Below are 27,270 nucleotides of genomic sequence, written 5' to 3' on the forward strand. Positions count from 1 at the left end.
TGGCTGTGGAGTCCGGGGGGAAGGGTATGGGGGAGCTGCCCAGAGCTTGGGGTAGGGGAGCCGGTGCAGGAGGTGACTGGAGCCGCGGCGGCGGCAGGGGCGGCTGTGGCGACACTCTCAGCCGTGGCAGCCAAGGTTCCAGCCCCGGCCAGGGAGGCGCAAAAGACAATAAGCGGGCTGGAAACCGGACCGGGCCGGGTAAGCATTGCGCGCGGCCAGGAGCCTCCGCCTGCCCGCCGTCCAATGCAGTCTCGCGTGCTCCGCTCTGGCCGCCTGGAGAGGAGCTCTAAGGGCTGGGCCGGTCGGCATCCGGACCGCTCTGCGCTCCCCTTTGAAACCCGTTTTGAGGACTGTCCGGTGAGGGCCAGAGCAGTGTCCCCTGGGCGCGAGCGACCGCGGCTAGAGGCGGAGAAGAGGTGGGCAGGCCGGCGGGCTATCCTGGGCCATGCCTTGGGGCTCTCGGGGGAGGCGGGGATGGGGCCCGCACGTGCTGCCCTGCGGTCTCGGGAGGGGAGCAGCCAACCAGCACTCCCAGCGGTGCATTTGTAGGCCAGGAGCTTTACAGCTTTGTTGTAGCACATTAGCTGGAACAGCTGTGTTACGCGGGTATTGCTCACCCCAGCGGCTCGTCTGCCGCCCCGCCCCTCCCCTCCCCTCCCCTGCGCATCTCCTGCCTCTCCCTGTCCTCTAGGGACGAAGCCAGCGCGCTAGGCTGGGCCCGACGGGTACTTACTTTGGCGTGGATTGGGGTATCTACATTGTCTGCCTCCTCCCTGGGGGAACTCAGTTGGGCCTGTGGTCTGCTCACTTCCCTTTGGAACGTCGGCCTTGAGGCCCGAACAGCCGCGCCCCCTGCTCCTGGGCCTCCGGGCGCATCTGGCGCCCCCCCCCCCCCCGCCTCCGCGGACAGGCGGGCTGGCAACCCGGCTCTCGCTGTACCTTGCGTTAGGGCAGCAGCTCAAGCTAGTCCTTGGGTTAGAGCTGCAAGGCCGCTTTGTGTCCCCCACCTACCCCCCCCCCACGCCTCGCTTCCTCTCCCCTTGGAGGGCACTGGCCGCGTTTTTCTCTCCAGCCAACGGTTTAAAAATAGCGATAAGCATGGTGGGGTGTGTGTGTATGTGGGGGGGAGGGTGTTCTGTGCCAGAGGCCGAGGGAGCAATTATTGTAGTAGGGAACGAACCGTTTGGGTGTGTGTGAGAGAGCTAGAGAGGCAGCCAAACCCTCCAACTTCGCAGTTACTTAAAATACCCAGGCTGCCAGGCCGCTGTCATTGTCTGCTGCAGACATCTTTGACACTGGTGACCGCTGGACTTTGCCTAGGCTTTCCGGTGGTGAGGGTTTGTGCCCTCCAGGCGCGCTACAGCCCAGGCGGCAGCTGGACTGGCTCCGTAGAGCCGGCCTCGGTTTGACCAGACTTGTCTTGGCACGGGCCGCGGGGTCAAGGTGAGCCTTTGCCCCTCACACACTAACATCTCCCTCGGCAGCTTTGCCTGCCTGCTGCATTCATCTGGGCTGGGTGGAGGGTGCTGCGCTGTTGGACTCTGCACCCCACCCCTTGGGGATTCCAGCAGAGCCCCCTCCCCGAGTGCAGCTCTGCTCATTCGGCCCCATCCACCGCTGTGTGCCTCTGGCAATAGACTCTAGGCCTTTCTGAGGAACAAGAGGGAGGGAGCTACCTAGGGGCTTGAAAGGCTCTTCTTGGACATTTGACCCACCTCTGAGGGTGGAGAACTCTGTGGGCTGCAGGGCCCAGGCAAAGCCTAGGCACCTTTGAGAGTGAGATCCAATAAATCACTCACTTAAGGGAAGGCTAGCTGGGGACCTTTGTGACACTAGCCAGGACTGTAGATACTACACTACAGTCACCTCCTCTCACTTTGACCAAGCACCAATACAGTCCCCCCTACTTGCAGCTGGGCATCCCCGGCCCAGAGCTGGACATGTCCTCTGCACTGCCTCAAACCAACAGCCATCTAACATACCTGCCCTATATAACTCCCTCCCCACACCCAAACCCACTCACCCTGCACTGTCCAAATTCTCTTCCCTCTCAGCTCTGGGCCTATCTCCTTAGTGCCTTTCCTGCCTGTCTCTTGCAGTCCATGATGACCTCTTCTTTCTCAGAACTCAGAACTCCTCCAGGCTGCCTGCATCCCTTGGGCATTTGGGGGCTTAAATTATAATAGGAGACAAATAATAATTGAGTTTCCCTGCCTCTACTTTGTCTCCCTGATATCATGGATGTTTGGGTTCTTTTGGAACCTCTCAGGGGGGTAAAGGAAACCTGGATCTCAGCCACAATCCCCTCAAAGCCTAGCAATGCATAGCAGTCAATGAATGCTCCGGAAGGACTTGCCATCTGTAAAGCTTTGGAGACCTTTACCTCTCCACTGGCACTTGTCCTGGTTCATATGAAAATGATTAGAAAAATGATACTGAAGGCTCAGATATTTATTGAGTATACTTAATGAAGATTGAGAAGGGGGTGGGTTACATCTAAAATTAAAAGTAAATAAATCATGATGTCTCCCTTCAATAAGCTCAGGACCTGGACTGCCCAGTCCCCAGACTACACTACCTTTGGTTGCTGATTCATGAGTCTAGAGGCAAACTACTGTGGAGAGAGATGAGAGATCTGTATATACAGGGGAATTGTCCTGGGAAGCCTCCAGAAATTAGAGGGGTTTGGTTAGGCAAAGGATAGTGGTATAAGCAAAATTACGAGTAGGAGGGGGTGGCTTGCAAGCAGGCTGAGTGCAGTGACAGTCTTTTCTGGTTGATACTGTAAGGTATAAAGGAGGTTGGGGCCCAGTGGTGGTGGTGTTCCCAAATGCCAGGTTGTGGAATGAGGATCTGATCTTGGGGGAATGGAGGAAGGGGCCATCAAAGAATGGGGAATTGGGAGGTTTTGATATTTTTGGTGTGCAAACATGCCACAATAAAATGGGAGTTTAGAAAGGGTTTTAGAATGGGGTCTTAGAAAGGGATAGGAAGAGCACCATAAATTGGGCAGGTAAGAGGCCACCTTTGGATCTGAAAGAACTGGGGGGCAGGCTATCTCTAGAGGGAAACTGTATCTTGTCAGCCTCTCTTTGACCTTGCAGGGGGTTGGGGGAAAGGAGGGAGCCTGGAGCCTACATACCAACATGGTGGAGGCTAAGTGTCCCTCAGGCCTCTGCTGATCCTTTTTCTCCCAGCTGGACAGGCCTTCACGGAGCACCAGTTTGGACACCTATGTTTACAGATGGGAATCCTGAGGCATTGGAAAGCAACGGGGACTTGCTTAACGTCACACAGCATTTAGGGAGAGGCTGCTGCCTCCTGTGCAGTGACTCCACTGTATCCCACTGTCTCCAGCAGCCTCCATTCAACACAAATCAGCACAAATTGCATTAACTAACCCCTCATCTTACCTCACCCATTCATCAAGAGTGAAGGGATGCTAAGTTAGCTTGCTAGGAACTCCTCCCCTGGCATGTCTCTTGCGTTTTAGTCTTGGTCTACAGCCTGTCAGGGGCTGAAAGTTTCAGGAAGGGAGGTAATTGAAAGAAGTTGGCAGTCCAGTGATTCTCTCCTAGTATAGTGGAGGTGTTAAAAATTCCTCAAGAACTGTTACATTTACAATCTCTGAACCAGGGGATGAAGGGAATGAGAGAAATAGCAACAAGTCTGGCTTGCTTGTAGAATCAAAGAGGGAGAAGGGCTTCCAGCCCCCTCATTTACAGATGGGCTATAAGAGGGCATGCCCAGTGTTATTTCATCAGTGCCCCTGCCTCAAATCCTGACCTGGCAGATAGACTAGGTGATAAAAGTAAAGCCCTCGGAGGAGGCGTTTCATAGCCTTCCTGTGTCATTCATTCCTGAGTTACCCATCTCATTGCCAGGAAGTTCTTTCTCAGATCTAACCTGAGCCTCTCATGCTATGCTTAAACCAACTGTGTGTGTGTGTGTGTGTGTGTGTGTGTGTGTGTGTGTGTGTGTGTGTGTTGGGGGGTGGGGTTGAGAGCAGCTGGCCACCATTGCTCTTCTGCCTAACAATTCATTGGAGATTTCATGGGCATTAAACCATCTCTTCCACCTCCAACTTCTATTCTCTGAATTAAATAATCACAGAATCTTTTCACCTCTCCTTGGTCTATTTTTCAAACCTGTGCATGTGTAAGTATATCGCGAGCAAGGCAGGCAGGGAAACCAGAACCACTGCAGAGGTGCAGGTGCCAGCCGAGTGAGGGTGCATTGCTCCCCTGCACCTCCCCTTTTGGGATTAGGGGATAATATGAACAATGAAGGAAATGGCCCAAGGGAGCTTGGTGGAGTCAGAGGCAGCCATGGTGGTGCTGCAGGGGGTGGGGGTGGGGGAGCTTTGCAACCTTTTGATCTACATTTCTTGCTGCAGAGCGTTCATTGCTCTCATCTCCTACAGGGTTTTTTTTCCCCTTGCTGGGTTTCGAAGCAGATACTAACCCCTCTTCTCTAGCCAGTACTCCTCAGCCCTCCCTTTCGGGGGGCTGCAGCTCTTTCCGGAGAGAGAGGGCTAGGCCCAGACAGTTGTGGTCTCCCTCCTCTCTGTATATGTATGAAATATTCATAGGCTAGGCCTCCTGCATTCAGAAAGAGTAAAATGCTGGGTGGGCTTGCAGGGGGTAGAAGTGAGAGGCATGAGGAGTGAGGCTGGGCCACAGTACACCTCTGTTCTGCAGTGGACCCAACCGGCTAGGCATCCAGGCCTCCCAGTGAAGCCTAAGATACCCAACATCCCATTCCCTCAACATGCCTCCTGACTCAGCAGCCACTAGAAAACTGGACACAGGACTGCCCTTTCCCCAGCTTCTCATGCATCCTGGGGGAAGCAGATCCCCGGTCCAATCTCCCATTTCTACATGGGAAAACAGAGGCCCAGAACAGGGAAGGGATTTATTTGCCCAAGGTTACATGAGAGCACAAAGCTCCTGCCCCCAGTTCTAGGCTTCTTTCTCTAAGCACACTGATCCTGATTCCCCGCCCCCCCCCCCCCCCCCGCCAAACCTCAGTTTCCTTACCTGGTCTCTCACATAGGGTATGGTGCATACAGAGGGGTGGATACATAGGAAAGTCAGGAGTCTCCATTGTTCACTCCGCCCAGCTGCTCCTCTGCAGGCTTGCCTTGGCTTCCTTGTCACATGTTTCCCTGGGGTTAGCTCCTCTCTTGTTCTTCATCTGAACAGGGATGGAAGGAGGTAGTGCCTGTCTTTGATCTCACCCTTGCTGGGTTAGTACTGACATAGTGGAAGCCTTATGATGCAGGCATGACACCTTCCTTGGATACATTCCTCTCTAAGGGGGTTGGGAGCCTGAGAGGGTAGTGGCAAGTAGGTGGCTCCCAGAGCCCCCACCGTTCCAGGCAAGTTGGGTAGGCAGCCTCAGCAGCCTGAGGAGAAAGACAGCATCAAGAACATTCACCAGGAAGGCCTGTTTCTAGGGAGAGGCAGTGTCTGGGTGACCACACCTCCCAGACTGGAGAAGCCCCTGTATATTTGAGGCTGAAGCTAAGGGGCAGAGAAGTGAGCCTAGGAAACCTGCAAAGGGCGTGCAGAGAGCAAGTCTTGAAAGTCAGGCAAAGGGGTTTGGCCTTGATCCTGTAGGCAATGCGGAATATTTGGTAAGTAGAGGAGTGATGTGCTGAAATCAGGATTGTAAGAAAATGAATCTGGCAAGGGTGTGCAGGATGGATGAGCTGGAAGTGGGGAGACACGGGGTGGGATTTCAGTGTCATGGCAGGGAGGAACCAGAGGAAACTCTGCTTAGACGCTTTTGTCATCCTCATAGGACTGGGAGGAGTGGAGGGGAATCTGACGAGCTGGAGTGGAGAAGGTAGCTGCAAGAGGCCCCATCACAAGGGCAAGTTATTAAACATCTGCTTGGTACATAGCAAATAATCTGTCTTTTACATTTATCATCTCTAATCCTTACTGCAATTCTAGATGGTAGGTAGCATTTTCTTCATTTTATAGATAAGGCGTTTGAGTTTCAGAAAGGTTAGGCCACTTTCTCATATCCCACAGCCTGAAAGGGATGAAGCTGGCATTTTAGTTCTGGGCTGACAAACTCCAGCTAAATTAGAATTCAGTTGAACCAACGTTGTTTGAGCTCCTGCTCTGTGCTAGATATGGTGACTACTGTATAAGATGAAGGAGGGTGCATTGAGAGAAATGAAAAGGCAGACTGAGGCCTGCCAGAATGAATTGCCCAAGGCTGAGTATGTTAATTCATTTAACAGACTAGTGGTGGGGGAATAGGAGCAGGGGCTAGAGGGCCCAGTTTGGGGTCTGTGCTGCATCTAGAGTTGGTGGGATGCCCCCTTGAGAAGAGGTGCCCCTCAGGAAGCCTGCAAACTAGGAGAGGAGTGGTTTCAGGGATAGCTTGGGTGGGGCTCTGCCAGCAGCTTTTACAGCTCCACCAAAGAATACCAAGCTAGACAGCCCTTCCTTCAGGTCCTGAAAAAAATGGTTTTGAGAGTAGACTTTGGCTGTGGGCTTTAGAAATGGTTGATTCAAATTCCAAATCTCAAAGATCATTTTCCTGAAATAATAGCTCAAATTCTTTGTCCCCGTTTTATCTTTACCTTTATCTTTGTCCCCACTGGCAGGTTTCTGTTTGGACCTTTTTTTTTTTTGGCCCCTCAAACTTATCTCCCAAGGAAAAGAAGAGTAGAGGAACATATTCCACGGTTTGGGAGTAGTGATGATGGGGTTGCTGATGAGGAGAACAGCCACAGGCTGGGTTGGCAGCTCTTGGATTCTGAAGTCAGCAGGCTTTCTGGAATGTGCTAGGTGGAGCCAAAATAGTGGCAGCCAGTGAGGACTGGAAATGCTTCAGAGAAGGCTCAGCTGGGTTGGGACAGGAGTGTGATGGGAGGGGGAGATGATGGCTCTTGCAGGTGTGAGGGGAACGTGCACAGTCCTTACTCTCAGTCGTCTTCCTTTGATTAGGGGCCAGAATGGTACAGCAGAATGGCATAGAATTGGGACTCAAAGAGGCCTGGAAACTGGTGTGGCTCTGTCATCATCCCACTGTGTGACCTTAGGCAAGTCTTTTCCCAAGCCTAGGCAGTTTCCTTTTCTGTGACAAGGAGTTACCATCTCCTACCAGGCCTGATTAATGGATTTCTGGGAAGGAGAAATGGGGAGTGAGGAAGTAGGGAACACTTTGTAAGCTGGTAAGTACCATGAGTGGATAAAGGACATCCGTTGATTTGCATTTCCTTTGATGCTGGTACTTTAGCTGAGTTTGAATTGTTGACCTTTCTGGCTTGGGCTAGAGAACCTGGCTACTTGAAATTCCCAGATAATCCAGAGCTGTTAGCCAGTAGCTGATTTGAGGCAACATTTTGAGTTCCTGAATGTCAAAGGTTGGCTAAAAGAACAAGTAAAGCCTCCTGTGAGATAACTGCACAGTCACTCTCATTTACCATTTGGGTAAACTGAGGCCCAAGGAGGTTTGGTGACATACCCTTAGAGCACTGGGGAGCACTTTAGTCAACCCTGACTGAGGTAGTTTTGCTGCTAGAAACTGTCCAACTATAGTTTGAATAAAATACATATAAAACTAGTCGCCATGTTTTTGAGCCTCTGTTATATAATGCATTTTATTTCGTACTTTATATACATCGGTTTTGTTCCTTAAAATAGCTTTAAGACGTAGGCACTTTTAATAGCATCATTTACCAGTTGGGGAAACTGAAAGAACTTGCTGGATTTCCCCCAGGTAGGCAGAGCTGATTACAGTGCAGAGCTGGCTGACTCTCAGGGAGTGGGGGGCTGGGCTTCCTGTCCTTACTACTCCTTCCTTAGACCACCCTCCTCCACATACATGAGGGCAGGATGGGCCCAGAGTGGGCTTGCTCCCAGGAAAACTTCTTGGAGGAGGTCTGGGAAACTATGACTGGTTGAGGCCATGCCTCTGGAGCTACTGCATAAATCCACACACTTCTTCCCTGAACTCAGCCTGCTCTAAGTTGGCTGAGTTGGCCCCAGGAAATAGGGCTGGGAGCAGAATGCTTAAGACTTGGTGGAGCTGTTACCTCCTTATGGAGGATTCCTGGGGCAGGTTTGTGACTGGTCTCCTGCCTGTATTTTGAGAGGAGGGGAGAAGGAAGAAGCTCTGCCCTAGCTCTGACCTAGCCTTTCACTGGTCCGAGAATGGCCTGAGGCTGGCCTTGGGAGCAGGGATGCCCACAGCCCAATTCTGTCCATGCTAGCGACAGCTGTAGCAAGTGGCCCCTGCCAGGGACCACAGAGTAGCCTTAGAGGGTTCCCTCACCCACCAGTCCACCTGAAACTTAGACAGCCATACAGGTTGAGGAACCTAAGGGTGGAGGGGCTCTGCATTTAGCAGGACCACTTTCTTGGCAGGAACCATGAAGGGAGCCAGCCTCAGCCTGGGGGAGCTGCAGAATCTGTCCCTTTGCTGTCCCCTTCGCCTTCTGCCTCACCTCACTCTCCTGACCAGTGTACTCTGTGGTCCCGAGTAAAGGCAGCATAGCCCACTGGGGAAGGACAGCATTGGGACCTGGTGAGGTAGTAAGGTGTATGGAGAAGGGGCCTGGGCCAGAAGTGGCTAGGTGGGGCTGGGCTAGGGGGCTACTAGCTATGGGTGATTCCTGCCACCTCCTGTCCTACTGTCTTGCAGGGGGATACAGGGAAGAGACACTATGAGTGGGGTACATGGCTCTGGGAGGGACAAGGCAGGGAGGTAGGAGACAGCATAGTTTCAAGGCTGGTCCTTGCCAGCAAAGATAACCCTGGGCCTAGTTAGGAGGAAAGCCTGAAGCTGGGGGAAGAGAATTTCATTCCCAGGGATACAACCTTGCCTAGTTCACCCACTCCCACCACATACACAGAGGGCTTTTTAAACTGCCCTTAACGGAGGACTTTGTATAAATCCAGGAGCATGTCTTTAAAATACCCTCACACCGGGCTCTTCCTCAGCATGAGCCAAGGCAGCTAGTCCCTTGGACTTCCTGTAGTGAATGGCTTTCTCAAATGAGTGGCCTTTTACACATGGTCTACTACTTTCTAAGAAACTGGGATCTGACCTGAAATAATGGTAATGCCAACCTTTCTCATTTGCTTTGCACTTTACAGTTTACAAAGTGCTTTTGGTGTCTATTATCCCATCTAACCTCACATTACTGCAGTGGACTGGGGAGATAGAGGGGTAGATAGAGGAGATATTTTGATCTCCATTTCACAAGCACCCAAGGCTCAGAGGAGTGCCTTGGCCTGGTCAGGGTCCCTTGGCATGGTATGCAACACAGCCCTGTGGCCCATGGCTCCTTCCACATCATACTGCAGATCCCTGTGACAGAGAAGGGGACAATGTAGAGAGCAGTGGACTGGCCACTACTCCAACGGAGCACAGAAGCAAGGGCAAGAGAAAGCCCAAAGGGACTACCCTCAAACCAAGGCATCAAGGTTCTGGAAAGCAGCCCTCTTTGAGATTCAGTCTGCCTAATTCTTCTGTTCACAGGAATTCCAGCTCCAAAACCAGTAGGACAATTAAGCCTTTGATTCACAAGGATGGGTAAGCCCATAAGGTTTTTCACTTAGCCCTTGGTCTTCCTTGATGACTAGTCTTGCCCATCCTTTCCCCTAAATAATTGCTGTTTTTACTCACTCCTGTCTAACAAGGCCCAGATTGAATGCCTCCTTATCAAGGCAGCTTTTCTGAGCCCAGGAGCTATCTTTCTGCCTTTCAAGTTTATCCTGGGATATGATCACAAGGTCTGAAGAATGATACTTCAACACTCTGCTTAAGCAATAATGGGGACTCTTCTCTAAGGCCTGCATCATATTGTGCCTTCAGACTATTATATATAGGTTTTTCTACCTGTTAGCCTAGGGGATCCCCAAAAGCAAGGACTGGGGTTTCCCCTTCTGGCAGCACTGAGCTTAATAACTATCATTTAACCAAATGTTCTGGAGAGGTTCATTTCATGAATTCCACAGAGGGGAGTAGAATTTCACAAATAACTCCATTTATTGTCACCCCATCTCCTCAATGCCCAGCACCATAATGACAACACTGTCAGTAATTTCTGGGCTGAGGTAAAAACATCTGTGCTCTGGAAAATAAGCGATTCAGATAGATGATAGGGCCCTTATTCCCATACGACCCTGGTGCAGAGGACTCTGAGTGTATGTGTGTATGATTGTGTATTTGAGGGGTAGCACTGTCTGTTGTGGGCCTATCAGTTACAGGGCTGAGCTGGAACAATGCCATGTTAAAGTATGTCACACAGAATCAAAAAAACAAAAACCTAACGAGCAAATGGCAATACAGATCTCTGCAGAGAGGGGATCAGATGAGGTTTTTTTTTTCTCTTATTTTCTGGATAACCAGCCATTATCTTGCTCCTAGTTTAATATTCAGTTCTGCAGAGCCCCTGATGGAAGCCTGGATCACATTGATGATTCAAGTGTCAGGCCAAACAAGGCACAAGGCACAAAGTTAATATTTGCTAGACAAGATCAGGGACTCCAGCAAGGTTCCTCTAATGAGGTCAGAGGCCAGAGTGTAGCTGCCAGGCTCTCTCCACCTCCAGTGCTGATCCTTAGTTTCACTGCAGGTGAATGTGTGAGTGTTATTACCGTGGCAACCAATCACAGGGCTGATGTGCTGGCTAGCTGCTCTTAGGACAACAGTGTTGCTTGCCTCTCCTTCTCTCTCTCTGGCTCCCAGCAGCTGTTCTGCCTCCCTGCCCTACCCAAGCTCCATATCTGCTGGCGGCTACCCTACAGAGAGGGGACAGTGGTGAGGGACTTTCCAGGGAAGTGTCATTGGGTTTTAGTAGGCGGGTCACTGATCCAGCTGTCAATCAGTTGTCACTGGAATCAATACATCAGACAATGGGGTTGGGGAGGGGGATATGTTGGGGTAGGTGCTGGCTAGCTCTTCTTTTTATTCCATCTCTGTGACATTTGGATATTTAGAGGATTGGGAGCTTAGACCAGAAAGGTGTGTCTTGCACCAGGTTTGTTTATTTATTTATTTATTTATTTAAAAAAAATTATCGGAGTATAGTTACTTTACTATATGTTAGCATATAGAAACTAATGTTAGTTTCTGTTGTATAGCAAAGTGAATCAGCTATACGTATACATATAACCCCTCTTTTTTGGATTTCCTTCCCGTTTAGGTCACCACAGAGCATTGAGTAGAGTGCCCTGTTGCACCAGGTTTGTTTATTAAATAGCTGTTGAGAGCCTAACTCCCAGACCAGGGACATGAATCATGTGGAGTTGTGCCTTCAAGGAGTTCCCTTTCTAGATAGGGAGCTAGATGGGGGCCAAAGTAACGAAAGGAGCAGAGAAGAAACAGTCTGCCTCATGGTTCTAAAGTGGAACTTGGAGGTTTCAGTTGCTGAGGGCCACATTAAAATCTGTTCTGAGCAGGACAGTCACTAGAGAGTCTGATCTAGACCTACCCCTCACATAACCACTATGACAGGGAGGTATTTCTAGGTGTCTTGGACAGAGGATACTGAATCCTGGCGAGTACCTTGCCCCAAGGCTACCATGCCATCTTAGCTGATCCTGGATTGCAGCTCTGGAATGTGGGTATGCAAGGCTTCTACTCTGAGCTTTTGAAGGTATGAGCATGGTCCTATTAGGGAGCCTGGGGCAAGAAGGTGAAACTTCAGGTCTTCTTTTCTACCCAGCCCAAGGCAAAATGTCAGTGAGAGCCCTGGCTAATGTGAAATTGAGGCCTGGATGTTGCAGAACCCAGTGAATACTTAGTAGGCTATTTTGCCAGATGCTTTTCAAAAATTCTGTGTCATAAGAGTTGACTTCCCTTCTGCCTTTCCTGCCTCTCTACTCCACCCCCTTTGATAATCCCTCTCATGACCAATAGTACCATGGGCCTTTTTCATATCTGCAGTTCCCCCTGCCCAGTGCTCCCCTGAGCTTAAGGTGACCTGAAGTGAGTGGACCCAGCAAGTGGGGTAGGGGTGATGGCTGCCTGTTGCTCAGTGTAGGGTTTTGCTGCCTTGGGGCCCAGAGGAGGCTGGCCCAGCAAGTCAAGCATATGGAGTGCATTAAGGTTTTCCCTACATTTTCTCTTGCTTTCTGGTTCCACTCAAGCCTGAAACCACAGACACCTGTGAAAACAAACCCAGCCTGGTTGCTTGCTCACCAGTACTCTCTGTCTTTGTCTCTCTCATCTTCAGCCCCAACTGTGATGCTTCCTGACTGATGATGTTATAACAGTGCCCAGAAGCCAGAAGGCTGCATTTTTCAGCTGAACATACCTGAGTTGTCCACACCATCATGGAGACCCAAAAGGATGAAGCTGCTCAGGCCAAGGGAACAGCAGTCTCTGTGGATACCCAGGACCAATGGGCAGAGAAAGGAGCCAAGAGCAAGGCAGCTGAGATGACAGAAGGGCCAGCATCAGAGCAACCCTCATCTGGCCCAGGTAGGCTGAAGAAAACTGCCATGAAACTCTTTGGTGGCAAGAAGAGCATCTGTACCCTGCCTAGTTTCTTTGGAGGGGGACGAAGCAAAGGTTCTGGGAAAGGCAGCTCTAAGAAGGGTCTTAGCAAGAGCAAGACCCACGATGGCCTGAGTGAAGCAGTCCATGGCCCTGAAGACATTGTCAGTGAAGGAAATGGCCTCTCCTTACCTTTGCCTGAGTCATCCTGCCGACTTCCCAGCTCTCAGAGTGCCCATGGATCTTTGGAGGCAGACTCCAGATGCAAGACGTCTGTGGCTGGAGCCACAGAGAAAGCTAGGGCTGAGAAGGCTCCCTTTGTGCCCAAGCCAAAAAAAGGCCTGAAAGGTTTTTTCAGCAGTATCCGCCGTCACCGGAAGAGCAAGGTCTCTGGGACTGAGCAAAGTGATCCAAGAGCCAACGAGCCTGAGGGGGCCAGAGACAGGCCTCATGAGCATGTGAGCTCAGCCCTTCTGTCCCACACTGAGAACCTCCAAGCCCCAAGAAAGGAAAATGCCAAATCCCAAGATGTCCCTGGGCCAAAAGTTTCTTCAGTACCAGAGACTTCTCCAGCAGCCACTGAGCAGACAGCCTGCAAAGATCCAGAAAAAACCATGGAGGCCTGTGCCTCAGCACTCCTGCAGCCCAAACCTGCCCTTGAAGCCAGTGGTCCAGAGGAGCCCCATAGCCCAGAAACAGGGGAGAAGGTTGTGTCAGGAGAGGTAAATCCACCCAATGGCCCTGTGGGGGACCAGCTGAGCCTCCTCTTTGGGGATGTCACATCCCTGAAAAGTTTTGACTCACTGACAGGTTGTGGTGACATAATAGCAGAACAGGACATGGACAGTATGACAGACAGCATGGCCTCTGGAGGCCAGAGGGCCAACCGAGATGGGACCAAACGAAGTTCCTGCCTGGTGACCTATCAAGGAGGGGGCGAGGAGATGGCCTTGCCTGATGATGATGACGAGGAAGAGGAGGAAGAGGAGGTGGAATTAGAGGAGGAAGAAGAGGAAGTCAAGGAGGAAGAAGACGATGACTTAGAATATCTGTGGACAAGTTCCCAGGTGTACCCAAGGCCCATTCTAAATCCAGGCTACCATCCCACCACATCCTCAGGCCACCTTGGTTACATGCTCCTTGACCCAGTTAGGTCTTATCCTGGCCTAGCCCCTGGGGACCTTTTGACTCCTCAGAGCGATCAGCAAGAGTCTGCCCCCAATAGTGATGAGGGTTATTATGACTCCACCACACCTGGACTTGAGGATGATTCAGGTGAGGCCCTGGGGATTGTCCGCAGGGATTGCTTGCCCCGAGACAGCTATAGTGGCGATGCCCTCTATGAGTTCTATGAGCCAGATGATAGTCTTGAGAACTCCCCACCTGGGGATGACTGCCTTTATGACCTCCATGGTCACAGCTCTGAGATGTTTGACCCCTTCTTGAACTTTGAGCCCTTTTCTTCCTCTCGGCCACCTGGGGCAATGGAGACAGAGGAAGAACGGCTAGTGACCATCCAGAAACAGTTGCTGTATTGGGAGCTTTGGCGGGAGCAGCGAGAGGCCCGCGAGGCATGTGCCCGAGAGGCTCACACCAGGGAGGCCTACACCCAAGAAACTCACACCAGGGAGGCCCATGCTCGAGAGGCCCACAGCCGGGAAGCTTATGTCAGAGAGGCCCGAGCTCGAGAGGCCTATGCCAGAGAGGCCTGTGGCCGAGAGGTCCGTGCTCGAGAGGCTCAAGTCCGAGAGGTCCAAGTCCGGCAGGAGAAGCCCATCATGGAGTATCAGATGAGGCCTTTAGGGCCATCAGTGATGGGCCTGGTGGAAGGGGCATCAGGGGCCTCTCAGACTTCCCACAGAGGAACCACCTCAGCTTTCCCTGCCACTGCAAGCAGTGAGCCAGACTGGAGGGACTTCCGTCCTTTGGAGAAGCGTTTCGAGGGAACCTGCTCCAAGAAAGATCAAAGTACTTGCCTGATGCAGCTCTTCCAGAGTGATGCTATGTTTGAGCCAGACATGCAAGAAGCAAATTTTGGAGGATCTCCCAGGAGGGCTTACCCTACTTATTCACCCCCTGAGGAGCCAGAGGAAGAGGAGGTTGAGAAGGAAGGGAATGCCACTGTGAGTTTCTCTCAGGCCCTTGTGGAGTTCACCAGCAATGGGAACCTCTTCTCCAGCATGTCTTGCAGTTCTGACTCTGACTCATCCTTCACTCAAAACCTCCCTGAGCTGCCCCCCATGGTGACCTTTGACATTGCTGATGTGGAACGGGATGGGGAAGGCAAGTGTGAAGAAAATCCTGAGTTCCACAATGATGAAGACCTTGCAGCCTCCTTGGAAGCTTTTGAACTGGGCTACTACCAGAAACGCGCCTTCAGCAACTACCACAGCCGATTCTACCAAGGCCTACCCTGGGGTGTGAGCAGTCTCCCTCGATACTTGGGACTGCCTGGCATGCACCCTCGTCCTCCACCTGCTGCCATGGCCCTCAACAGGAGGAGCCGCTCCCTCGACACTGCTGAGACCCTGGAGCTGGAGCTCTCCAATTCTCACCTGGGCCAGGGCTACATGGAGTCTGATGAGCTTCAGGCTCAGCAAGAAGATTCAGATGAAGAAGAGGAGGAAGAATGGGGCCGAGACAGTCCCCTGTCCCTCTATACTGAACCTCCAGGGACCTACGACTGGCCTGCCTGGGCTCCCTGTCCTCTCGCAGTGGGGCCAGGCCCTGCAGGAATAAGTCCTAGCCAGTTGGATGGGCCTTCCAGCCAGTCTCTATATGGACAGGCAGTCTGTTGCATATCTCCTGTCGCCATGTCAATGTTGCTGTCAGTATCAGGGCCAGAGCCAAGGGCACCTGGGGAAGCCAAGTCTCAGCTAGCTCGACCTTCGCACCTACCCCTGCCCATGGGCCCTTGTTATAACCTTCAGCCGAAGGCCTCCCAGAGTCCGAGGGCCAGGCCTCGAGATGTGCTGCTGCCTGTTGATGAACCCAGTTGCTCCTCCATTCCTGGAGGCTTCAGCCCCAGCCCTCTGCCCCAGGCCAAGCCTGTAGGCATTACCCATGGCATCCCTCAGCTGCCCAGGGTCCGGCCTGAGCCCCCAGAGCCTCAGCCCATTCACTATGGGGCTTCCAGCCTTGACCTGTCAAAGGAGAGGGCTGAGCAAGGTGCCTCTCTCCCCACCAGCTACTCCTCCACTGCCATGAATGGAAACCTAGCTGAGTAGTCATCATCAGTTCTGGAGTGGGGGGCGTGGGGCCTGAGCATGTGAATGGGGATCAGGGTTGGGCAGAGGGGTGGGGGGTGGGGGTTGCTGTTTAACTTGAAAATCCTTTTGGCCAAGGAAAGCTCCTATGAGTTTTCACCTTTTTTTTCCCCCACTTCCCTTGTCTGCCATCTGTGGCCACATTCAGCTCAAGTACATCTGCCCTGGGAGATTGCTGCTGCTGCTGCTGTGCTTCAGTTTTCACTTTTGGGTTTTTTCTTGTGACCCGTGCAGGGTTTGGGATGCTGTAATTTTGTGCCTATTCCAGTTGCCAAGGTAGTGATCTTATATATATATATAGCATGCATCCTTGACACAGACTGAACCCTTAGCACCCTCCGCAACTTCTCCACCCAGTGAATGATGAACCACTGATGAGCAGCCGCATCTACACTGCCCCCCACTTGGGGACAGGGAGCTTGTTTGCTGTTAGCAATGTGAAATTACGGTACAGATCCCCCTACCCCTACTTCCTTTGGTCTTGGCATAGCTGCCACCATTACATCAGATGATATAATCTATTAGCCCCAGCTAGCTGTCCTCAGAGAGGATCAAGTAGCATGTGTCTCACTGCCTATTGCTGTGGACTTTGGCATCATAACCAGATGAGGGCCTTTTATCCTGGCCTGCTACAGCTTGGGTTGAAGACAAAAACGTTAATTCCCTTAATGGAGTGATCAAATTCATCTCGTTGCAAACAAGACAAAATAGCGTTCTATTGTAGACACTGCCATAAGTCTTGAGCTCTGGAATGATAGGATTTTTTCCTTCTTTGTTTCTTCAAGCTTGTAACTGCCTGAATTGCAGATGCTTTTGAATTTTGGTTCTTTTTTCCTCCAAAGGAAATTTTTATTATCTCATTACAAGGAACACATTCTTTTAATTGATATACAGGAAGAGAAGTGGCCTAAATTAGGTTTGGCTGTAGGGGCTGGGGTTTTTGCAGGTTGCAAGAGGATAGAAAAAGGAGGTTCATTTGTCCAGCCATCAGGAGAGAGGATTTCACACATTGCAGAGCTCATGGCAACTCAGCTTCTTTTGGGAAAATTTCTTCCCCCTCAAAGACAAAAACTTCCTTAAGCCTTGCCCACCCCTTCACTGGATTCAGTAAAGAGGCTCCATGCTAGCATTCCCAAGAGACTGGACACCAAGGGCATTTAGGCTGCTGTTCCAGGCTCTCTAAAGACCTTTCATTTTCCAATTAGCCAAGTTCTTAGCATCATCAAAGGACCGTGCTTCTTGAGAGAAAAGACTGTGACCTGCCCTTACTCTGCCAAGCTGAAGGACTGATTTGTGTGGTAATTGCAGCCCTTTATGGGATGAATGGCACCCTCCCTTCTGCATTCACACAGTTTTCATGTTAAACTAGCTTGGAAATATTTGTGGGGAAGAGTTGCTGTCAGGAAAACATCGCAACAGGCTAATCTTGCTAGGCTCTACCTCATTAATCACCAACATGAGAGGGATCCTTTTAAATTTCTTTATTGGAAATGGTTATGGAACATTTTTTACCTGGATATGTTGACCCAAATTATGATCCTTGCTCCCCTGACCCTGTCCCTATCCCCCACCCATCTCCATGCCAGTTAAGAGAAGTGGTAAACAGGGTTCTTGCTATTCCCAAGATATGGCAACTTAGCTTAGGAACAGATGCTGTTGGCCCCCCAAGTCAAGATGACTGTGGGCAAACCGCCACCTGGACAAGGGATGTGTCTGTGCTGGTCTTTGTCACCATTTCTCTGATTGGGGTTGGCCCAGTGCCCCTCACCACAAAGAGCAAACCTGGATGGTAGAAGCTGTACCCCTGGAAGGACCACATGAATTTGCATGGCACTGACACCAACACTCAAGGGACCCAGACCATCTCTCCAGGCTGACTTTGTCTGCATTGTGAAGAAATGCATTAGTCATGGAGCTGGAGAATCAAAGAGGGTGAGGAAGGCCCTCCTCACCCCTAGCACAGCATTCCAGGAGAGAAGTGCCCAAATTCTGGCCTCTCACCAAAGCTGACCTGTGAGAGTGGGGCTGAAGTTGGCCCGGCTGTTTGGCAGGCAGGAAACACTCACCAAATGCCTTTACAACAGGGGAAAACCCACCACTTGCCTCTTCTGTCTCTGCTTGTCCTTCATGGCAGCCTAAGCTGCTGTTTATATGTGGACTGTGCCAGCCACAGCAGGTAGTAGAGCCATCACCAACCTCCAGAGCCTGCTGAGTCTATCTGAGAAGAGAAAAAGTAGGTTGTCAGCCTTTGGCCAAGGGCTGAGAGCTGCCCTCTGTAACAAGAGGGCAGCAAGAGGTGCCACCTCTGCAGGGGGCAGTCATAGCCCTGACATACTTTGCTGGGCTTTGGAAGGTCGCATATCACAGTAAGTTTTAGGACTGAGTGTCAGCTCATGGTTTGAACATTGTTGCCTGCAAGTCCTTTCACTGTCCCGGCCAGCCCAGAGACAGGATCCTCACCAGCAAAAGTAAGGCAGTCAGGGTGCATGGCTGCAGAAGCAGGCTCCTCTGAGTCTCACTCTAGATCCAAGCAGTTCATGGCTGAATCCCAGCTGCAGCCTAGAAGAGGAAGGAAGACTGGCTGGGGACTCATGATGACAGAACAGGGTGACACTGGGAGAGCCAATCAAGCTCCAGGCCTCTCCCCAAGCATATGCCAGTGTTTGCTTAGCTAACACCAAATATGTCCCGGACTACTAAATGTGTAGATGTAAAGTCCACAAATGAACACCATTTCTGCACTGCAAGGTCATGGGATAATGCTTTTGGATATGATTTCAAGGGAAGATATGACTTGAGAGAAGGTGACTGCTCTTATCTTGCTACCCAGCAAGCAGGCTTATGTAGTGTCAGCTCTGATCCTGAGAATTCTCAAATGAGACTGGTCTTCAAGGGACCAGTGACTGGATAGAGAAGGCCACCTAGAAGGTCTCTCCCAGGGCTGTCAGTTTCTTAGTGCTTTAACGCCTTCAAGGAAGTCCTGCCTTGGGGCTCAGTTAGGGCCTGCCCCAATCGTCTGGACTCAGCTTGGGCACCAGTCCATGAGCCTCCTGGGCCAAAGGCTTTGGTCAAAACCAGTCTTTCTCCCTCAGTACTGTACCAAGGAGGGAAGTAGCTTCCCACACCCAGGGTGCATTCCCCTCATCCTGCTGCCAGTGACTTTCCCACCCTTGCCAGTGCTACCACCCCACCTGCCCTCGGCCCCTGGGCCCAATAGCTAGAGGGAGGCATAGGGGGTTTAGCAGGGAGACTTCAAGTTTACCCATGTGTATGTTGCATCCAAGTTGTTTTTAATATATATATATATATATATATATCAAAGGTCAATTATCTATTTTTGTATTGTTTGCATTTTATATTCATGGAAAACAATGTTTATCAATTGTTCTTTTCTGATATATTTTATTTTTAAGCGGTGCTGTTTACAGTTTTAGACAAAACGAAGATGACACAAAAATCGCTGCTGCTTGTGCAGAGGGCTGGAATCTCAATTGCCCAGGACTCTCGCTCTTTCCCCTCTCCCCATCCCTGATGTATCGTACTGTCCATACCCTCCCTCCATGATAGGGACAGCAGAAGATGCACAGGTACTAAGACAAATGCCAGGTGACTCAGGCATGTGGAACCTGGTAGACAGTGTGTTGTTTATGGTTTATTTTTTTCTTTCAGACCTTGCCCTTACCCGTGTATAGACCTTCTGTCTCTGTCTCTCTTTCCTCTTTATGTTTTGTGCTCTAGTTTTGAAACCAGAGTGCCCACGTTTTGCTATTTGTCGTGTTGAGTTTCTCCAAAGGAGCATTTTGGGGACATTCTCCGCCTAGTGAGGAGGGCAGGGGGTTTCAACTATTCCCCCTCTCCCCAAGAAGCTGGGGGAGATGGATGGAAGTGATGCTTGAACCATCAGGAATTGACCATCTCATTGAGGAAACCCTTACATGGGACTTTCCAGGAGCTCAGTTGATTGTGATATTCACCCAGAAGAGACATTGGGGAATTCCTTGACCCCTCTTGCTACTTTGGGGGAATCTCTTCCTCTGCCGCCATTCTTACTCCCCTGCCCTGCTCCAGCTCACACATGGATGGGACTTTGGGGAACAGTGACTGTTAGGGTGATGGCTTGCTGGCCTGATCCCTACTTTTCCATCCTATAGTCACTCCAAAGAAAAAAATCCACATGGCGTGTATATGTGTGAGGGTTGGGCCTACTGAGAGGCAGGGCTTTAATTATTATTCTTGTTACTATTGGTGCTTATTTTCCCTGATGTATATGGGGTGGGGTGGGGGGAAGAAACCAGGAATGTATATTTAGGTCATGTTAAATAAAACGGCTGGGGGACAAAGGGAAGAAATTAGAAACTGCAGTACATCCTCACCCCAGGTGTAAGAGTTCTTTCTCTCCCAGTGCAAAAAGGGGAGCATGGCCCCTGGATGTGCCCTAACTTCCCCTTCTCTATCCCTGAGACATCATGGAATTGCCTGGATTGTGATCTCTCCAATCCTAGTTCTCATTGACATCTGGATATCTTGATGCACTGCCTGTTTGTAACAAATATTTCTTTTGCTGAATGCTAATAAACTGGGTTCAAGAGGGACCCCCAGTCACTAAAGTGCATTCTTGTGGTTTGTTCCACAGCAACATGCCTGTGACCCATGGTTGTTGGGTTTGCCCTTTAAGGGAAATGAAAAAAAGCAAGGGGGTGTGGGGGAGTCAACAAGTAGGGGGAACAGAAGCCAGAGCTGAAACTGAAAATAGAGGAAACTTCAGTTCATCCAAGCCATTCCCTGCATCTCAGTCTGATGATGTGTTGCTCTCCATCACACCATGCATGCCCTGAGACCTGCCTGGGGGCTGGCTAGCACTTCTGAAATTAGCCTCAGTTCATGTAAGTGTGCTGGCTTCCCCACCAGCCAGGAGGCAGAGGTGTGGACCTCCTACTGATGGCTCCAGCAAAAGGATGCATCTAATGGTGGGACTCTCAGGCCAACCTGAAAGGAATAGCATCCTTTACCCAGGCCTGTGGGCAGAGATGCTGGCCAGGCAGCTGACTGCCCCACCTATTCAGCTGTGGGAATGATTGGGGAGCATGTGGCTTCTGCCCCTTACTGCAAGGTAGCTCATCTGTTGGCACCAGCAACAGATGTCACCTGGGTCAACAGATGTCACAGCAACAACTCAGTCACCTGTGTCATATCCTGATATCCAGGCCTGTCCAAGCCTAGGCAGTAATCACCTTCCCTTTTCTATTACCCACATAAAGGCCTACCTGTGCCATCAAACAGGAGAAGGTGATTGTGCTAACGGCTCAGGTTTCTCTAATCCAAACTCTTACCACTGGCTCCTGGTAAGCAAGGGCATCTGGCACCTGTTGATGGGCTTCCTTGAGTTCTGCCCAATTGCCATGTACAAGCCAGAAGGCCTGAAATAGCAGCCGCTTGAATGTGCAGTGGATAGTGCTGCTAGGCTCCCTGGGGCCCCTTTTCAGACTAGATAAGAAGCTTGATGGCCCTCAGGACCTCGTGAATCAAGCAAAGCCAAAATAGAAGCAAATTCCAAGAGAGAAAAGAACATCCTGGGAGGGAAGTTGATAATGTATAGAAATGGAATTGTCCGCCCTGGGCTGCTCATGAAAGGAAGAAGAGTGTTGTAGCTGCTCAGGGAGCTTTTGGAGCAAGAGTTTTTGGGAAGGCCTTATTACATCCATTTGAAATTCACGGGAGTCATGGAGTCAGGGAGGCTGGGCCTTCTGCCCCTCATTAATCTATGAGGACTTGGGCAAATCCCTTCTCCTTCTGAGTCTCAGTTTCCCCAACAATAATATGCGGGTGGCATGGGCATAGATTTGACTAGACTAGTTTCCGTATGCAAGACAGAAGATTGGGCTACCTCAGAGTGACCAATGGAACTTCGTCAACTACCTAAGTCCAGCACTCCCCACACTGATTCTAACTCAGTTGGCCTTGGGGGGAGTTCTTTTTGTGGTACCCGACATGACTGATGTATTGCACCTCTTTCTGTTCTGCTGTGACTGATAGCTACCTTCACTGTGACCTCCTGGGGAGTCCTTTGCAATACTAGAGAGGGCCATTGGTGGAGGGAACCTCCTAAGATCTTCCTTAGATCATCAAGAAAACTGGCTTAGTCAGCTCTAGTGCTATTTTCTGGTCTGCTTGAGGGCTGGGGTTGTGCCTAGCAAATGGGCTTCCTTTGTTCCCAGTTTCTGTTTAGAGCAGATGGAAACCCTGCAGAGAAGAGAACTTTGTGCAAGACTTTTGGAGGATGCTGTGGGCAAGCTGCTAGCTCCCCACTGCCCCCACCCTGACTGGGCTCTGGGCCCTACTGACTGTGTTCCTCTTCTGGATAATTCCTAGACTTTGACTGGCCTGCATGACTTTCAGGAGCCAAACCTAGCCAATAGGAGCAAGTGACCTGTGGTAGCACTTTCTAGCCTGCAAATTCCTTCTATCTCCATTTTCTTTTAAAAGGCCCCTGAAGCAGGTGGGCAGAACAGATTATTTTATACCCAGTTTACAGGTAAGGAAATGGAGGCATAGAGAAGTGAAATGATTTGCTCATGGTGATCTAGAACATTGACTGCAAATCAGGGTGGGAAAGAGGATGGGCAGGCTGGGGTGGAAGATGTGGTGGAAGAGAAAGATTAATAATAATAATTTTCCAAACACATAATAATATCATTGATGTGTGCCAGGCCATAGACACTACATTATCTTGTGTAATCCTTACCTTAACTGTATGAGGTCAACATTGTTGTTATCTGCGTTTTCAGATAAGAAAACAGGACCTCAGAAACGTTAAGACCCTTGTCAAAGTTCACACAACCAGATCAATAGACTTCAAATTTCCTGCTATTTCTGTTGTAGTGAAGCTGCTGTTACAATGTACATTATGGGTGCTAGGGGTGAATCCCAGCAATGTTCCCAGCAGCAGGCCCAAAGTCAGAGCATCCTAAAGCTAAAAGGGACCTCTGGCTGCTTCCTTATCCCACTGATCCCAGCCTAACTTCCCAGCTCCAAGCCCAGGTCAGAGGCCCTTGTGAGCCCAGGGAGCAACCCCTTTCCCCCACTCCCACCTGAAGCCTTGGATCTCTGGGAATTGTTCCCAGCCAGGTGGGCCCAACCCTCCTCCCACTTAAACCTGCTAATAAGCAGCCTGGGAAAAATGATGAATAGCAGAGTGAGTCAATAGACATGAGCCTGGAGAACTGACCTCTGGCCACTCAGACCTTCACCATCAATTGGAACATTGCCTCATGAAGAGTTACTTAATTGCAAATCACTTAATAGTCACAGTGGGAAAGTCTCATTCTCTGAAAGAATAATTGCTGTCTGATGGGCTCTTGAAGGCTGCTCCTTCAGTTTCTCTCCTGCTTTTCCACTTCCTCCTGGATGCCTGAGCATATTTTCTAAGTGGTTCTCCCAGCCCATCAAGAACCTCATGAGGTTTCCCACAATTTCTTGTGGGCAAGAAATAGTCCTTGTTTGTTTTATTTAAAGTAACTGAATTCTGACTCCAAACCTCCCATCCTAGCAGGGAAGCAGAAAATTCCATGTTTGTCATGACTGGGGACCCACTCAAGGGTGGCACTGGAATCCAAGGGGTACTTCGATTACCCAGAAATTAAGGCAAGGACAACTAATCTCTAATCTATTCCAGTCACCACTGATACCCTCATTTTCCATGCCAGCAATGAGGGAAGGGAAGCTGAGAGCTCTGAGGTCCTAGGTCCTGCCTCCTTCTGGGTACCTTAGAGCCATCTCCTCCCCATCTTTGAGGCACTGCCCTAAGCAGTGCTTGTGTTTCTCTACTGCCCCAGACTCAGGAGCTCTCCCTTTCCAGGTGGGGCTGGGAGTGGTAGGGATCTCTCTTCTTTTATTTTTTTCTCTCTCTGGGCTTTTCCTTCTCCTTTATGACTATATATCTTCAATGGGATTGTCATACTTTTATAAAAGAATGATAGATTCGGTGACTTCAGTCTGCTTTGGCTTTCTATACTGTGAAATCCATCTTGCAAGAGGTCTTTCAAAGGCCTGGTTACCTCCATGGAGCAGGAGAATGGGGAGTGGGGACATAGAGGGACAACAGACACAAACAAACACAAATATTTCCAGAAAGTACCCTGCCACAAAATACTGCCTTATTGAAGAAAAAAATTATTCCACTGTCCTAGAATTCAGAACACCAAGATTTTAGTCCCTTTAGTTGGCCTGCAACTGATAGAAACTTGATTGCTCAGAGCCTCAGTTTCTACATCCTTAAATGAGGGGTTGGAGAACACAGAATCTCAGGCTGTGGTCCTTTCCTTACACTTTCCTTTTTGATGCTTAAATTTCTCCTACAACATCTGTCTTGTTCCTGCTCATATCCGCTAACATAGAATCCTGGGGCAATTTTAATACCTAAGATGTCCCTACATATATTGAGCTGGAATAGGCCTAGCTTAGTCCCTGGGAGCCACACAGATCCTGTTTGCTATCTACTCTCTTTGCTCTGTAACAGTCCTTCCAGATTGGAAGTCACAGATGGTGTTCTTTGGTTCAACAAATATTGAGTACCTATTATATGCCAGGTTCTGTTCTAGGTTCTGAGGGTGTGACAGTGAATAAGCAAGATAAAAATAAAATCCCTGCCCTTTTGGGGCTTACTTATTTCCACAGGTGGGCAGAGAATAAAACGAAATAAATAAACAAAAGTTATAGTATGTCAGATGGTGATAGGTACAATGGAGAAAAATAAAGGAAAGATAGGAGGTTGCAATCTAAAATAGAGTGGTCGTATGGTAGTTCTATTTGTAGTTTTTAAAGGAACCTCCATACTGTTCTCCATAGTGGCTGTATCAATTTACATTCCCACCAGCAGTGCAAGAGTGTTCCCTTTTCTCCACACCCTCTCCAGCATTTATTGTTTCTAGATTTTTTGATGATGGCCATTCTGACTGGTGTGAGATGATATCTCATTGTAGATTTGATTTGCATTTCTCTAATGATTAATGATGTTGAGCATTCTTTCATGTGTTTGTTGACAATCTGTATATCTTCTTTGGAGAAATGTCTATTTAGGTCTTCTGCCCATTTTTGGATTGGGTTGTTTGTTTTTTTTGTTATTGAGCTGCATGTGCTGCTTATAAATTTTGGAGATTAATCCTTTGTCAGTTGCTTCATTTGCAAATATTTTCTCCCATTCCCACTACTGGGCATATACCCTGAGAAACCCATAATTCAAAAAGAGTCATGTACCAAAATGTTCATTGCAGCTCTATTTACAATAGCCAGGAGTTGGAAGCAACCTAAGTGTCCATCATCAGATGAATGGATAAAGATGTGGCACATATATACAATGGAATATTACTCAGCCATAAAAAGAAACGAAATTGAGTTATTTGTAGTGAGGTGGATGGACCTAGAGTCTGTCATACAGAGTGAAGTAAGTCAGAAAGAGAAAAACAAATACCGTATGCTAACACATATATATGGAATCTAAGAGAAAAAAAAAGGTCATGAAGAACCTAGGGGTAAGATGGGAAAAAAGACACAGACCTACTAGAGAATGGACTTGAGGATATGGGGGGGAGGAGTAAGCTGTTACAGGGTGGGAGAGTGGCATGGACGTATATACACTACTGGGCGTGAGGTGGATAGCTGGTGGGAGGCAGCCGCGTGGCGCAGGGAGATCAGCTTGGTGCTTTGTGACCGCCTGGGGGGGTGGGATAGGGAGGGTGGGAGGGAGGAAGACGCAGGATAGAGGAGATATGGGAACGTATGTATATGTATGGCTGATTCACTTTTTTATAAAGCAGAAAGTAACACACCATTGTGAAGCAATTATACTCCAATAAAGATGTTAAAAAATTAAATAAATAAAATAGAGTGGTCAAGAGAGGACTCACTGAGCAGGTGACATTTGAGAGGAGAACTAAAACCTTGAGGTGAGAGCAGATAATAAATACCAGGAGCAACCAGGAGTCCAGTGTGCCTGAATTGGAGTAAGTAAAGGGGGCAGTAATAGGAGATGAGGTCACAGAGATAATGTTGGAGTAGGGGAGGTGGGAAGACCATTGTAAAGTCTTTGACTCTTGTCCTTAGTTAGATGGGAGCAGAAAATGACATGACCTGATTCATGTTACCTGGAGTTGTCTCTTTTCCAGGCTAAACAGCCCTAGGTCCTTCCAACATTTCCTCATATGTCCTTGGTCTAAGCCCCTTCTCCAGCCTTCTCAATCCCTCCTGGATGCACTCCAGTATTAGTGGCCCTCTTCAAGTTTGGGTCCCAGAACAAGACTCTTTAGACAAATTCACCTGGGTCCATTTTCATTACTCCTGGACACCTACAAGAAGCTAAGTGGTATGAGTTTTGGAGTCAAACAGACCTGGATACTCTTCTTGGCTCCACAACCTTCCAGCTATGTGAGCTTGGATAAGTGAGACCTTCTCTAAGCCTCAACATCTTCATCTGTAAAATGGAAGAAATAATCTGTATCTTGTGGGGATTAGTGATGATGTGTATAAAGCTTCTCTGTACAGTGCCTGGCCCATGTGAGCCCTATCCAGATGATGGTCAATCTCAGTTGTCATTGTGGCTTGTATCCTTGGCACATAGACAGCCTCACTTTGGATCCTTGGTAGGTGTGGACCTGTAGTGAGAGAGAATCTAGTCAACCTGGTCACCCTCTGTGAAGGCCTAAGCTGCTGGGGAAGTGAGAGTATGGGCCCATCATGTTTCTCCCATTGAGTTCTGTGAGTGCCTGTTGATGGCTGGACTTGGGGCTCCCAGAAAACCCAGGGCTGTCAGTATCTAGGATCAAGGTCCCATGTCCTACCCCAAGGGAAGGTAGGATTGGAGACTTCAAGGAGAATGCATGACAAGTTTAACTTCTTTTATCAGAAATTGGAGGTGCCTGAAACCAGGAAAGCTGTAGTGGGCTGTACCTGGAAGAGCATGCTAAGGTCTGAGCTGTATAATCAGGATTAAAACCATCATCTAAGTAAGGAGCTTAAAGTAGGCATGAGAAGCCCAGGTACAAAGGGAGGAAGAAAGTGAGGAACAGGAGGACCAAACAGGTGAGTGTGAAGGAGATAACAGTGGCTGGTTCTTGGTGTCAAGGCTGGGCTTTTATGAGTTCCCAACAACTGTTTGTGTAAGCATGTGAGCTGTATCTACATACAGGGTGCAAACAGAGGACTAACCAAAATGCTTTCCTCAGGGTCCCTACCTTGAGGGCTGCTTTCAGGCCTTAAAGCCAAGTACTTGTAGGGTATTTATAATGCCACTTCTGGGGCTGGGCTTAGTGGTAGGCCAGTCTGAAGAAGGACTCTACTCACCTGGAAGCTGAAAAAATGGCTTGAGGCAGCCCTGTGCTGGGAGCAGCCAGAGTGTGTAACAGGCAAGTCCTTGAGATTCTGAATAGGTCTGTCATCAGCCTTGAGCATGTTTTCTCACCTGCTAAATGGGGCCATTAATGCCTACTCAGCCTCCCTCCCACCAATCCTGTACTTCAGCAGAGACCACCTTCATTTTCCT

The 27,270-nt window shown here is 49.5% G+C and overlaps 1 protein-coding gene across 1 annotated transcript; it reads left to right on the top strand.

Annotated features, from left to right (window-relative positions):
- AMER1 (APC membrane recruitment protein 1) lies at positions 1-26,616 on the top strand. Its single transcript, XM_022564104.3, has 2 exons — positions 1-198; positions 12,209-26,616. The coding sequence occupies exon 2, from the start codon at positions 12,309-12,311 to the stop codon at positions 15,696-15,698; it is 3,390 nt and encodes a 1,129-aa protein (XP_022419812.2). The 5' UTR covers positions 1-198; positions 12,209-12,308; the 3' UTR covers positions 15,699-26,616.
- The last annotated feature ends 654 nt before the right edge of the window (positions 26,617-27,270 follow it).

The sequence above is a fragment of the Delphinapterus leucas genome, chromosome X, assembly GCF_059928025.1.
Source record: "Delphinapterus leucas isolate spDelLeu-1000000601 "Yukka" chromosome X, BTC_Dleu_Yukka2, whole genome shotgun sequence".
Classification (NCBI taxonomy): Eukaryota; Metazoa; Chordata; class Mammalia; order Artiodactyla; family Monodontidae; genus Delphinapterus; species Delphinapterus leucas.